Here is a 14,570-nt window from a genome sequence, read left to right as displayed (position 1 = left end):
TGCTCACTCATACAGCCAAGGTGCCTGAGGTTGGGGGATAAGCTGGTGAGAGACCCCTAGGTCTGATTGTCACTTCTGTCTGAGGACTTCTTCAGGTAGTTCCCTTTTAACCTGGCTAACAACTGTGCTCCCTAGGATGCACAAGGCCCAATGCCTTTTTTCCCTGACAATAACATCCCCCCTCCTCTCCCTGGCCTCTCTGGATGCCATTTTTCCAATGCCTTGGTTTTTAATGAGTTTTGTGAATGAACAGATACAGCCTTCTGGCTCAGCGTCACGTTGCTGAACTCTGTTTCTTAAGAGTTTATCATCTCAGTCTCTATGAGGTGATAAGCACTATCCTCCTCACAGAGAACACCAGGGCATGACTGGTGAAGAGATACTCACTGTAGGCAGCCCCAGGAAGAAGCTTTCTGCTCTACCTTGGAGGTCTGACACTCACACAATGGTGCTGGCACTTCTCAAAACCACATTCTAGCTCACAGTTGTCCTTGCTCATGAGTCAGGGACTGAAATGCTAGAATCTTCTGCAACAGTAGTTTCTCTTCCCCCATCTGTGGGACATGGTGGAATATCTTCAAGGGTGCGTGGGAACGTGTGTGCTGACTTCACCTGTCCCCGTAGATCTGCAGCCTCATGAGAGGGGGTATTGCAGAGCGAGGTGGTGTCCGAGTCGGCCACCGTATCATCGAGATCAACGGACAGAGTGTGGTAGCCACGGCCCATGAGAAGATAGTCCAGGCTCTGTCTAACTCAGTTGGAGAGGTAAGGCTGCCGGTCTGCCCCTGAAGCTCGGGGGTGTTTGGGTTCCTGTTTTTTCTGCCTGACAGCCAACTCTGGGAGCCATATGATGTGCTTGGGAAAGCTATTGGTCCTTTTGACGGAAAGCAGCCCTTTCCAGAACAGCCTGAGCACAGGGGACCTTGGGCTCACCTCCACATGCTGGTTCATGGGTGTCCCCCACTTTGACCTGTGAGCCAGCTTCCATCTAGTGGTCCCTGGATGTCACTGGGGAGTAGGCTGTGTCTTCACCTCACAGTGTCCATGAATAGGATGAACACAATGGAAGGTGGTGCTCTCAGACTCTCTGGTATCTCAGGCCAGAGGCCCCCAGGCACAACTCCCAGCATCATTTCTGAACAGAATCCCATACATCCAGAGGGTCCTGGTCAGCTCAGAGCTGGTGTGTCATTGGTACTTTTCTGTGCCGGGGGTCAGGCTGCTTTTCTTTTCTTGGTCGACTAGTTTACAACCATTCTAGTTTGGCCCTTCTTGAGTCATTTCCATGCTAGCAAGAGAACGTCCCGGGGTCCCCATGGAGGGGTATACTCCGCAAGGGTCCCACAGGTGAGCATCACAGCACGAGGTATGGAACAGGCTAGCTTGGGAGTCGCCACAGTGCACAGAGAGGAGACTTACCCAGTATGGGTGAAGTTTGTGGTATGAAGGTGTGTGTGTGTGTGTGTGTGTGTGTGTGTGCACATCATAGAAATGTGGTAAGCATGTGTAGCTGGTGGAGGGGGGTTATGAGTATATGGGTGTTAGTGTGTCTATAAGGTTATGGGTAAGAACATATATTGTGTGGGTGCATGTGATTGTATCTGTGAGAGTGTGGGTGCTAGTTGGTATGGGTATGTGGGTAAGAATGCATGTGAGTTTGTGGAGGGAAAGTGTGTTTCAATGTGCTCATGGATGTGTATGAGAATAGGTGTGTTAAGAGTGAGGTATTTGTGTTAGTGTGTCTGTAGACATGCACAGAGAGCGAATCTGTGATTTTGTGGGCTGTGTGTTTGTGATCTGTGCCTGTAGATGTGTATGAGAGATAGAGTGTGAGGGCTGGTGTGTATGAGTGGGGGTGTTAGTGTGAGTACGGACGCGTGTGAATTTGTGGGTGAGGCTGTTTATGATGCGTGCATAAATGTGTTAGAGTGGGTGTAAATGAGTGCTGGTGTGAGTGTGTGTGTATGTGTGTGTGTGTGAGAGAGCATGTGAATGTGTATGTATGAGTGTGAGTGTGTGTGTGAATGTGTGTGTGTGAATGCATTTAGAAATTTGCAGGGTATGCATATGTTCATGATGAATGTGAATATGTTCTGACTGAGAGTGTGTGTGTGTGTGTGTGCATGACAGTCCAAATACCCATGGGTATGGGGGTGTGGGTATGAGTGTGGGAGTGGGAACTGTGGCGGGGTGGTCTCTGGGAAAATGTGAGTGCTGGCACAGAGGGGGCGGCTGGCGCTGAGCTGCAGAGCCTCTGGGAGATCTGTGCTGACTGATCTTTTCCTGGGATTCTGCCATTGTCCCTACAGGGCTGCCAGACTCCCTCTAGTGGCCACCTGGTGCTCATGCAGGGCAGATGGTCAGAGCTCCCATTTCCTGTGGGCATGCAAGGATATGAGTTGCTATTTCCTTGGGGGAGAGGGGAATCCTTGGGGCCACATTGGCCAAGTCAGCATCTTTTGACATACCAGGGAGGGGTTTGGGAGGAAAGGTGCTTTCTTTGGACTGGATGCAGTGATGGTCTACTCTTAAGGAGGGAACAGGAGGGGGCTTCTAACTAATGGCTTCCAAGAAAGGAAAATCCAATTTTCCTAAGTAGACATTCAGAAATGACTGCCCTCGTGGGAGTTATCAGTCTCACACCTAAAGAAATCAATCTTGTGGGGGAGTGGTCCAGGGACCCCAAGAAATGATTCTACCACCTCGGGCCTGAGCTTAATTGATAACTAAGGAAACAGCCAAGAGAGGGAGTGTGGCAGACTCCCTTCAGCCTGTAGGCTGAGCGAGAGACCGCGCCCGCCCAGCTGGGTGACTAAAGTGCCTGCCTGCATTTCCCACCAACCCCCAAGCACATTTGGAGAATGAGTCACTGTTCTGAGATGCACTTGGGGGTGGTGGGTGGGGTAGCTTTTAATTGAAGAATTACAGGAAGAATGAAGCTTCCGAGGGAAAGGCTGTCCTGGCCTGCGGAGGAGCTAAAGGATGAAAGGAGCAAACGTCACCTGGAGGAGCTTCACAGAGAATAGTCTGGGCGAGAACGGAGCAGGAAGCAGCTTCTTCCAGAGCAGAGCACAACCAGAGCCCAGCAACCCAGGCCCGTTATGGGGGCTGGGAAAGGGGAAATCAAAGCTCCCCGCTGTTGGCTTCTAGAGGCTCAGAGTCATCCCACCACCCAGGAAGCAGTCCCATGGTCAGCTGGTTGTCTACCCAGCCTATAGAGAGCCACCAAGGGCAATTGGGCTATTGAGAGTCATTTGTTGATCTTAGAGCATAAGCTATTGGTGTTCTGTTTAGGATATTTCCCCCTGTGCTCAGGTGTTCAAGGCTCGTGCCCAGTTTCTTTTCTATTAGTTTCAGTGTGTCTGGTTTTATGTGGAGGTCTTTGATCCACTTGGACTTAAGCTTAGTACAAGGAGATAAGAATGGATCGACTTGCATTCTTCTGCATGCTAGCCGTCATTTGTTAACTGAGGGATAGCTTGTCTCTTCAGCTCTTTCCTGGCCCCACACTCTTGCCTCACCCAGAGCCAGCACATTCCCCTCTGGGAAGCACAGCACAGTTCTTGAAGCTCTCGGGGAAGGGGGCCTGTGTCCAGTCCCCAGCAGAAGTCTAATATCTCATTCTTTTGGTGTCATCTTGAGATTGATGAAAAAGGGCATGACAGAGCGGATGGAACCCTGAATATGAGGGGAGCCCACCCTTCCTCCCCAGAGACTGGGCATCTGACGTTTTCACGCCACTGAGGAGCGGTGGCGCCTCAGCCTTCCCTCTCTGTTTACAGATTCACATGAAGACCATGCCTGCAGCCATGTTCAGGCTCCTCACAGGCCAGGAGACCCCGCTGTACATCTAGGTACACCTAGCCTCGCCGTGGAGCAGGAACACCAGGCAAGACCCACCTGGGCCCAGAGGAGCCAGGACAAAGCCCTGACCCCTGACCCCGAAGCCCAACCAAGAACTCTGGCTCCCCTGAAGGAAGGGTGTGTCCTTGTCACCTAGTTTTGTTTGTTTGGTTTGGTTGTTTTGTTTTGGGGTTTGCCAAAAAAAGAAAAGAAGGGGGGGAAAAAGGTGCGTCCTTACTGAAGGAGTCGCAGGACAATCCTTTGTAAAACTTTACCAGTCTTCTGCTACATTCTCATCACGGCTGATGAAGGGTGCTCACAGGTAGTTCTGTGTGGTGTGCTGTGTCTCTACTCCCTGAGGCTGTGGAATGTGAATGTGGTGCCTGCCCACTGTCCCGTCTGTCCTGCCCTTGGCTGGGACACCTGGCCCATATGTAGGCCTTGCCTCCTCTGCACAGGCGCAGGGGCAACCTGGCTCCCAGGCTGAGACTTGTGCCAAGTGTGGGAACGTGTGATTGATTGTAAGTATTTACGCAGCGAGGGGATGCTCACGAGTTAAATAAAAAATCATGGTCACAATGTCAAAACTCCATATTTATTTAGCAAATAATGCTGTTTGGACTTTGCCCTTGGCAAGCCATTCGTTCTCTGGGGTTTAGGTTTCCCGACGATCTGTGACCACTGCTGCTTTTCCTGTCCTAGCCTGTTCTGAGTCCCCCGAGACCCTGTGAATTTCCCTGGGCATCCTTACCTTGACTGACTCCTTCACTACAGGGCTTCCTGTTAGGGGGCAACATCCTGCCAGGGACAAGGCAGAGGCATGGGAAATGTTCCTATTCAAACAACAACAAAACTCTACCTACACCTACACATATGTGTACACACACACACACACACACACCTGTCCCCAACAAAGGAAGTCCACACCAGAAAACCCCACCTCTGCCCTTCCGGAAGAGACCAGCAAGAGTGCAAATGACTTGTCAAGTGAGCTGCTTGGCCATCACTTACAGAGCAGTGTTAGTGTGTCGTGGACCAAGGAGCGCAGGGGCTGGTTCAGCGCATCCGGAGATCAATGTTAACTGACATCATTTTGTCTGGCAGCCTCTTTTTTTTTTGGCTCAGGCCTTGAAGAATACACTGTGACTTAAGAAGCCTTACCACACAGTAACTAAAGATTTAGGATTACTGTACTCGAGGAGTTAACCTGTGTGTTGCATGCAGCTGACCCTAGGAAGACTTCGTGCATATTGCTAATAAACCTGAAGTCATGATCAAAAGCACCCTGTGTGCCTCATTTGTCAGCAGGGCAGTACACGCGTGCTGTGGGCCTCTCATTTCTACAGTCTGGAGAGTGGCTCTGAGAGTCCTCCCTATGGTAACAGGGCTCCTCCCCGTTCTTTAGCAGCAGAAACTATAGCAGCTCCCACACAGGTGGACATTGGAGGCCATTGGAGGGCAAGTGCTAAAAGCCACCAGGTGTCACCGATGTCCGGCCAGCTCCAGGTTGTCCACTCACCTGCTGCATGGAAGAGACGGCTGTAGGTTGAAGGAGCAGTGGAAACCTAGGATTCCCCAGATCGGTTACCTCAGAAGTGTGTGTATGTTAAAGGATGCTGGCCCACACCCTTGGCTGTTCTCCAGACCTTTGGGATCCACAGCCGTAGAGTCTCGGCAGAGCATCTGTGCTGTTCTGCACCTTGCTGCAGGTCTGCTGTTGCCCCGGATGAGGAGGGAAGGGGTAAGCTCAGGATTGTCTCTGGAGGGTGAGACAGGGGACTTCGGCAGGCAGGATTCTCCTCTTCCGCCCACCACAGCAGAGCAAACCCCTCAGGTGCTTTCACTGCCCACGATTCTGCCAGAACCACCTGAGGGACCTGCACCACGTGCCCCCTCCACGTCCAGCCATCAGGAGCAGGTGAGAAAGAAACAGCCTTTCACTGTGAACTCTGGCCTCAAACGGTGTCCTGGGAAACACCATCAGAAATGCAACACAAAGCTCCCCGGGTCGGTTGCCTCCCCAAAGAGCAAAGAAAATTGCTTCCCTGTGCCAAGGTCCAAACACTGGTGTCTAGATGGCTGGTATTCTTGCGGGATGAAATAACCAGTGAACAGCCACGCCCCCTGCCCCCCCACCCACCCCCACCCCACCCCCTGCCTGCGGCCAGGCCATCAGGGCGCCCCTGTGTGTCCCAGACAAGCATGTGCCTGGCTGCCAGAGAGAAGATGGCACAGTCAGAGATGGTGTGAGGGCACAATATCTATTGACTGGTACACAGCATGTGCAGTGTGTGCATGTGTTTTCACCAGTGTGCAGGCACATGTGACCATCTATGCACACATGGAGTAGCATCCTCTGTCATGCCCCACCTTATTTTTTGAGGCAGTCTTTTACAGAACCAGGGAGGGCCTTACAATTCCAGCTCTTCCAGCCAGTGAGGCCCTGGGATGGGCCTGTTCCCGCACACCCCAGCACTGGGGCTGCAGTGTGCCCCTCCCTCTCTTCTTCGCATCCAAATTCAGGTCCTCACATTTGCTCAATGAGCACGTTGCCCGCTGAGCCATCTCCCAAGCCCTGGTACACATAGCTCAGGCCCTCAAGTGGAAGACTTCGGACTACAGGACCACCTTTCGGGTACCCTTGAGTGTCAGGTCCACAGAAGGGCAGCTGTGGTCTGGGCCTGTGAACACTGGGGGATGCTTTCTCCCCTCAGCCCCTGCACGGAGCAGTGCCTCGCGGGTAGCTGTGGCAGCTTCTTGCGTCCCCAAATCCAGTCCTTCCAGAACCCTCTTAGTCCCAGTTAGTACTCAGAGACCAGAAATACTTTTTATTAAAACACTGATCATTATTAAAACACCTTGAGGTACATTAAATAAATACAACCTTTTAAGTTGTACAAACAGGTCTCTGGCGGCCTGGAAACAATTTCCTATAAACTCTGCCTCAGCAGCAGCCATGGGCTGACACAGCCGAGTGGGGTTGGAGCAGACAAGATCCAAAATGATCTTTCTACTCCAGGGCTGCTCGCAAGCATTTCAAAGGTTATCAGGGCCTCCCTGGGAAGGAGGCAGGTCCGTGTCATGAAGCCTCCAGCCTTCCTCACCGTAGAGTTGCTGCCCACAGAGGGTTCACACCAGCATCTTCCTGCCCCCAAACAGAGTCGAAGGATGTCCTAGAAGATACTGATTTATTTTATTTATTTATTTTGGCTGGGGGGCCCAGGACCTGGCGAGCCTGGCATTGAGAGCATCTCCTCCCAAATGATTACTATTGGGCCCAGTTCAGATGTCAGCAAAAGAAGCAGGGACCAACCTCCCAAGATGGAACGTTGTGCAATCAATGGGAAGGAAGACAGCTTCTGCTTCAGCAGGGGAGCCACATAACTGCCTGGGGTTCCTAGTACTAGATCACCACTGGGGAGGGTTAAGGGACCCAGAAGAGACAAGTCAAACTGCAAGACCATAGGCTAGTGGCTCTTACCAGTACCTCAGATACCAGTACCCTCCAGGGGAAGCCTGGAACTTGGGCATTTTTAATGCCCCCATGGTCCCCCCCTCCCCGAGAAGGTGAACAGAGACATACCTGTCATCTAACACCCACCCAATAGCATGAATGCTGAAGTTTCTTTTTCCCATCACATAAGCCTGTTAGGGGAGCCATTTCATAACCCAGCTTGAATGGTTTGTGTGCACCACTTCCGTGAGACTGTCTGGGACTCAGGACGTCTGGGTGGACGTGTTAGCCCGCACCTGGTGGGAGGTGTGGCTTGAGGCCTGAGTGCCACATGGGAGATAAAAAGACAGCAAGAAAGCCACAGTGTCCTGTGCTATACCGAGAAACTGGCCACCATGGCCACACTATGACAATACCTCGGAGCTTGGGTCAGTTGGGATGGGGTTGGCCCTGGTGTCTCTTGCATCACAGCTTGTTGAAGCGCACTGCTACATGGACCCGCTGATCAGGGGACACCCTGCCACAGCCTCACTTCACCTCATCTTTGAGACAGACGGTGAGAACGGCCAGCAGTCAGGGTTAGAACTTCCATGCTAAGAAGCTTGGGGCGAGCCATTCTACTGAAAGGGATTTGCTCTTGGGGATTTTCAAAGTCCTCACTTGAGGGAAAATTAGAGAATTTTATAGTCTGAATAAAGTGCTCAAATATTCGTCTCTATTATGTCTCCTGTGGAAAAGGCAAGGTTGCTGTCAAATGCCCGATTTATATTTTCCAGCTCGCTAACCTTAGGAAGGCCACGGCTTATGGCAATGGAAGAGCTGATCTCTGCTAGGGGTTTCCGGGGGCCATGTATGGGCTGAAGTGCCACAGCTTCCAAACACACAGGGGTCTTCAGCATATTGGCTACAGGGAATTTGGGGCCTGGATTAGGGTCGTAGAGGCTGAAGGGCAGGCAAAATGGAGAGAAGAGCTGCCGGAGGCTGCCAGCGGGCACCGAACAATGGCAGGCGCACTCTGGTCCACCCACAGACTTAGGGCTTCTGTGCCTATAGTGAGGCTCACAGGCCCATCACAGTACAGTGATCTCCACTGATGATAGATGTTGCTGTGAGTGAACCAGATATGGGCGTTTCTGATTTTTGCTGGAAGTGTTGCTCCAGACCCCATTGCTGATCAAGTCATTGCTGTTGATCATGCCAGAAAATGAGGTCTGAAACAGCCAAGAGAGTCTGGGATGGCCATTTTGCCCCAAGCCACCTGATTGTGCCCAAGCTGGGTTTGCCTTGCTTCTGAATGTCCACCATTGGCATTCTCCCAGAGAAAAGAAACTGACCATTGCATCCTTCGATGAAGGTGTGCCTGAGTTCTCAACCTCAGTTGAGAAGGGACAACTCTGGGTCATGAGAGAGGCTTGCCCAAGCTGGAGGTGCACAGATAGCAGATAGTAGCTTCCTAGCCCAGACTGGGACCCACCCAGAACAATTAAGTGAGGTCAGATATGAGGGGAAGCCCTCCAAGGGACGAGGAGGGAGCTTATTGTTAAGACACAAATAACAAGTATTTGCTGTGGGCAGAGGATGGGAGGACAGTAGGGGAGGGGCTTAGGGAGGAGGGGAGGATAGCATCCCACAGACAGAGGCCTAATGGGGAGGCCAGGTCCACGAGGAGGCAGGCATTTCAACGCGTGCTTGCTTCCCAAGAGTATGTAGAAAAACTTTCATTGTGGATTTATTTGCATGATAGCCCAGTGGGCGAAAAGATGGCCCCAGGCTGTGCTAGCATCACATCACTCACTGCCTTTGTGAGGAAGCAATGGGTCGGAATCTGATAAATTACAGGGTGATACCAGCCACATGGCTCCATTGCCGCTGCTACCCTCTACTCTATCAACACTGGACCAAACCAGGCACAGAGGAGCATCACGTGTTAAAGGCCTTGACTTGGGACAGATGCATTGTCTTTATGTCCCACGAGTGTCACCTGTCCCAGGATTGGTATTCCCACCACATTCTTCAGTTCAAGAGGTGCTATACCCCTGAAGCAACTGGAGCTCACCAAGGGCAAGAGAGAAACATCTTTGAGTTAGTGGGACAGGTGACAAACAGTCCCCAGGAAGACAACTGATGGGAGAAACAGTAACAGTTCTTTGCCCAGGCCACCAGTGAGCCTCCTGGATAAGCTGGATGTTCTCAGTCCAGCAGGCCAAAGGCCTTTCTCTACCAAGCATGGTGGCATCTTGCAGGACCAGCCTTTGCAGGCCCACAGTGCTTCATAGCTGGTCCAGGACGCCAGCACCAAAGATGGCCTCTTCCACCCTGGGCTCCTCCGAGGTGGCGGTTGATCGTACGGTGCCCACCACATGTCGCACCTCTGTAGGGAGGCTGCAGTGTGCGTGTTCCAAAAACTTAGCCACCAGAACCCTGGTGTCTGCATAGGCCTTGCTCTCCACTAAAGAGTGTGGCCGCTCTTTGGAGACGGTCTGTAAGCGCTCTGGCTTGGTCCCTTGGTCCGTTTTCCAGGTATCTGGGTCACCTGTGGAGATCTGGCGCTGACAGGCAGCCATGGCTGGGCGTGATGTGGAGACTAAAAATCAAAGTGAAAGAGGTGGTCTGAATACAACCGTGAACTGAATGAAACCAGAGTTCTAGGAAGAAACCAAGCACAAGTGTGCCTGGGGAGAGCTGCTACCACTGAGCGTGACTCAGTTTCCCTGGGTCACTTAATTTCCTGTTGGCCTGGTGCGAATTTCCTGTTACCCTCAAAGGATTGAGGTGAGGGGTGAAATTAGTGGCGGGCCTATGAGAAGGGCTGGTGGGTGATCCTGTGCTCTCTTCGCAGCCTTCTCCAGCTCTCTGACCTCTGTCCTTTGTGGTCTGATGGTTTGCTGGGGCAGAGCAGGAACATCTAGAGTTGGTCTGATTTAAGACTACAGCTGGCGTGCCGGAATGGCAGTGAGAGTCCCCCACCACACGTGTGTGTGGACAGCAGCCTCCCCCAGCATCCTTTAGCCCAGGCCTGGAGAAATGAGTCTGGTTCCCCAAGGGCACTCTACCTTAAATTAGGACAAACACCGGTTAAATGGCTCCAAGAACTAGGGATCTCTGAGTAGTGAGATATGTCCCATGGACCAAGGATCAGATCGAAAACCAGCTTGCATAACATGCCTCTCAAAACAGACACACTCTGGGTAGTTCACTTTGGAGTCTTGTGGGTGGTAGTAGGCAAGTTCCAATCCTGGAACTCTGAGGCTGAGACAGGAACTTGAGGTCAGTTTGGGATACCTGCTACAATGCTGTCTGAACAACTGAATGTAAGTAAGTTAAGCCAATACATGCTGTTCGTTACAGGCTTTGGTGGGGTTACGTTGAGTTAGAAACTCACATTCTAGGCCCACAGTTGGAGCAGCTGAATGCAGAGAACAGCCAACCACTAGTCAACTCCCCCCACCAATCCCCCACTGCCCTTCACAGTAAGCAAATGTCAAAATGTTTGAGGAGTACCTCACCTCTCCCCAGAACAGCCCAACATGGTCCTGACAGCACCTCAACCAGAAGAACCATCACTTCCCACAGGAAGGGGCAGAAGGGATTACTGGGAAAATTCACCAGCTGCTTAGGGCTGAGCAGAATGTTAGACGGCAGAGAAGCAGGCATGGGGAGATAAAAGGAAGCTGCCTTGTAGTTCTTCAGGTCCAGGTCACAAAGGAGCACAGTAGGCCTGGGAATATCCTCCAGTTCTTGGGTTCTCCTGGGATGCAGGAGGCACACGCCTTCAATACGTGTAATAGTGGCAGTCCCAGCGGACTAAGAGGAAGCTGAAGTGACAGGCTGCTGTGTGGACTTCAGAAACTCATGGTGACCACCCCTCACTTGTTCCTTCTCTGTGAATGTCTGTCACGGACCATGAATTCCACTGAGAGGAACAGGCTACAGAACGCTATCCTGAGTCCCTCCAATCAAACGTGATACTCAAAAATTCCATCAGAGGGAGTGGACACAGAAGCCCACATGCTGCCCTTGGGGGCAGAAGGAAGGGAAGCTCTGTGGCTCCATATAAGTCAGAAAGAGAGCATTCCAGATTCCGGTTGAACTGTTCCATGGAGGTGCCAGGGGTTGGGGAATATATTTCCTCAAACCTACAGATTATACAAAATCTGATGTTTCAACCAGGAAGATGCTTCTACATATATAGCTCCTGGCACTCTCCTGGTTCCTTCCAAAGACTCTGCTCTTGCTTAGCACAGTCAGAGTCTAGGCTACTTGGAGTTCAGCTATACAAGACCACTGAGGTGAGGCTGGTACCTCTCTAGGGTTCTTTCATATCCCTATCAGATGTTTTTTACTATGATATGGTCAAAGTCAAAAGGCCATTAGCCAGTCAATACTGGTTGAAATTCCTCCCCTATAACCCTAAGGTTCAGGTGTACATTCTCAAGCCTTGGTCACAGAAGAGTCCCAAGAAAGCTGGTGTGGCATATACCTCCCTGGGCAGCTGGCCACAGGGATCCTATAGTCCTGGACAGTACCCATTTGTAATCACATAAGGAAATAAAATACAGCTGGTGGCTAAGGACACCATGAGGTGTGGAATGAACACACCCAGGGCAAAGGACAGAGCAACCTACACACAGGTGTCACCATTGGTTACCTACTCCAACCTGGACCTCAGGTCATACATGTAGCTCAGCACATATGCTCATGTCGGAGCTGCTGGTCACCTACCACGATCTCACTATCCTACGTTCTTCAATCCTTCCTCCCTGGCTAGAATACCTCCCTGGGAACACAGCAAGGGCCCAAGGCTGCCCACCCCACTCCCTCCTCCATCTCAGAGTCCTAAACAGTCAGATGACATGTCTCAGGATCCAACAACTGGGCCCCAACTGTCAGAGGTCACTTGCCTTACAAGCCGGGATCACCCTGAGGATACAGGCGAGCCATACCTGCTTCACTGGATGTGCAGGAGGTGGGGTCGCTGGCAGAGCGGGCCACACGCCCTGGACTTGGTTGTGCCTGTGTGCTCAAGCTTGTTGCCTCTGGAGACATGTGGTGAGGGACTGCAGTGGGCAGAAGGGGCGGTGGGGTGTCTAAGGTGCCATCAGGGGATGGGTGGCTTGGACCCAGTGAGGTGGCACCTTCTGACGTTGGGAGACTCGTGCTACTGGCAGGCACTGCAAGAAAACAAGCACAGTATTATAAGAGACTACAAAGGTACCTGGATCCTGAGACAGCCAGCTGCCTGCCCTCCAAACCATATATGTATGCATGCATGTGTGAGGTGTGTGTGTGTGTGTGTGTGTTACAGTTAGAATATATATATTCTATATATTCTCTCTATATATATTCTATATATTCTATATATAATATTCTATATATTACATATATTCTATATATATTACATATAGTCTATATATTATTCTATATATTATATATAGTCTATATATTATTCTATATATATTACATATAGTCTATATATTTATATATTCTATATATTACAGTGTATATAACAAACTATATATATTACAGTTAGATTTACATACATATACATATATATTACAGTTAGCCATTCAAGCCTCAGATGGATGCAGATGACCACTAAATTGTGAGCATCATCACTGGGGACCAGAGAAGCTTGTCAGGTCTTTTCTTCTTTCCCACTGGGAGGCCAGAAGCCTGCGGGCTGCACCAAAGGCTGTTTGATGCACAGGCATCCTAGAAGTAGCAGCATCTCACTGGCTCAGTCTGGGAGCAGATACTGCAAGGTGAGGACCTGCCTGAGGTACACTTGGTCCATACAGCAGCCTGAATTTGATCAGTGGCTAGAAGCTTCAAACTTTGCTCCTTCCTTCTCTTTCCAATCAATGGTCCATGCTCCCGTGTGTCTGTGATCATGCCCTAAGTCAGGCCTTTTAGCCCCCTACCACTCGGTCCTCATTGCTGATTCTTGAGGCAGGCCTGAGAAAGGAGGAGGGTCTGAGCTGCTAAAAGGTAGAGCTAGTTGGAAGATCCTAAGGCATTTCTGTCTAACCACTACAACCCCTATAAAATTAGTTGAAGACAATTAGTGACCCTTTGAAAAACATAAATGGTACTGCATACAGCAAATACAAACAAACTTCAGGATAATTAATCCTTCTTTTTATAAAATTAGCAGAAGAAAATTCACAATAGTAGATCTGCAACTAGAGGCAGAAACTTCATGGTTATGATAAAAACTGTAAAGGGAAGAAAGAAAACGGGCATAAGAACCTGTGGGCTCTGGCCCATGGAATCAACTCAGTAGGGCTCATGGAGGCTCACAGAGATTGAAGTGTCAATCCCAGAGCCTGCGTGGGTCTCACTACATCCTCTGCATATATGGTATGGTTGTCGGTTTGGTGTTGGGGGAAACTCCTGACAGTGGGAGTGGGGTGTCTCTGAATCTTTACCTGCTTGGGCTTCCTTTTGCTCCCCCTGAGTTGCCTTGTCCAGCCTTGCTGTGAGGGCTTGTGTCTAGTCCTTATTGTCTGTTGTTGTGCTCTGTTCAGCTGATGTCCCTGGGAGACCTGCTCTTTTCTGGGAGCTGACAATGGAGGTGTTGGTGGGGGTGAGGGTTGTGGATCTGTGGGAGAGGGGGAGATTTGGGGTCTGGGAGAAGTGGATGGAAGGGAAGCTATGCTCAGGGTCTATTGTATGAGAAGACAAACTAAAAAATCGTTATGCAAGTTGTGTGCTTGCACAATAGATGTGGTGTCAGTGAAAGCAGAGCAGAGACCGCGGTTCCTGCTGTGAGTAGGAAGGTCTTGGCCTTACACACTTTCTCATGACTTGATTTAATAAGCACTTTTTTTCCCTTATGAATCTAGTCCCAAAATATCTTCTGAAAAAGAAAATGCTTCAAATGAAAGAAATGAATCAAATCCAGATATACACATGGGCCACAGACCTGTAAGAAGTTGCTCAAAGCCAAGGCTGGAGAGTGGTTATTCCCTTGGAAGGGCGAGAAAACTCATGGGGAGCGAAGGGGTTCTGGGCCTCGCTAGTTGGTGTAACCGTTCTATAATACACTCTGACTGTTCTAGTAACACTCAAAATACACACTCCCCTGGACTTAGCAGTTGCTTCCAGGAATATATTACTGGACATAATTTGACAAATGCTCAGAGATGAAAGGGTGTATAAAAAAAGGAAGCAATAATTTATCATATCAGAAAACTTCAAAGACAGAAAGAGCATTTACTAACCCCAACCAACCTCAGCTAGTTATTCCCGAGGGAACTACACAGTGGTATAC

At 50.4% G+C, this 14,570-nt stretch overlaps 2 protein-coding genes across 5 annotated transcripts in view; one reads left to right on the top strand and one right to left on the bottom strand.

Moving 5' to 3' along the window:
• Nucleotides 1-3,960, top strand: part of Apba2 (amyloid beta precursor protein binding family A member 2) — a 56,496-nt gene extending 52,536 nt beyond the window's left edge. For 2 of the 4 annotated variants that reach the window (XM_052178460.1, XM_052178459.1), the window contains 2 exons: nucleotides 625-765; nucleotides 3,783-3,960. In XM_052178460.1, coding sequence (XP_052034420.1) covers nucleotides 625-765; nucleotides 3,783-3,854 — 213 coding nt within the window. In that variant the 3' untranslated portion in view covers nucleotides 3,855-3,960. The remainder of the gene's footprint in view (nucleotides 1-624; nucleotides 766-3,782) is intronic. The other 2 variants (XM_052178462.1, XM_052178461.1) reach the window with 1 other exon arrangement.
• Nucleotides 3,961-9,567: 5,607 nt separating this feature from the next.
• Nucleotides 9,568-14,570, bottom strand: part of Entrep2 (endosomal transmembrane epsin interactor 2) — a 424,545-nt gene continuing 419,542 nt past the window's right edge. Inside the window, exons 9-10 of the mRNA XM_052161367.1 lie at nucleotides 12,241-12,468; nucleotides 9,568-9,881 (exon numbers count right to left, since the gene is read on the bottom strand). Of these exons, the coding sequence (XP_052017327.1) occupies nucleotides 9,568-9,881; nucleotides 12,241-12,468 (542 nt within the window). The remainder of the gene's footprint in view (nucleotides 9,882-12,240; nucleotides 12,469-14,570) is intronic.

Source organism: Apodemus sylvaticus, chromosome 1 (genome assembly GCF_947179515.1).
Source record: "Apodemus sylvaticus chromosome 1, mApoSyl1.1, whole genome shotgun sequence".
NCBI lineage: Eukaryota > Metazoa > Chordata > Mammalia > Rodentia > Muridae > Apodemus > Apodemus sylvaticus.
This window is presented reverse-complemented; position numbering and strand designations above follow the sequence as displayed.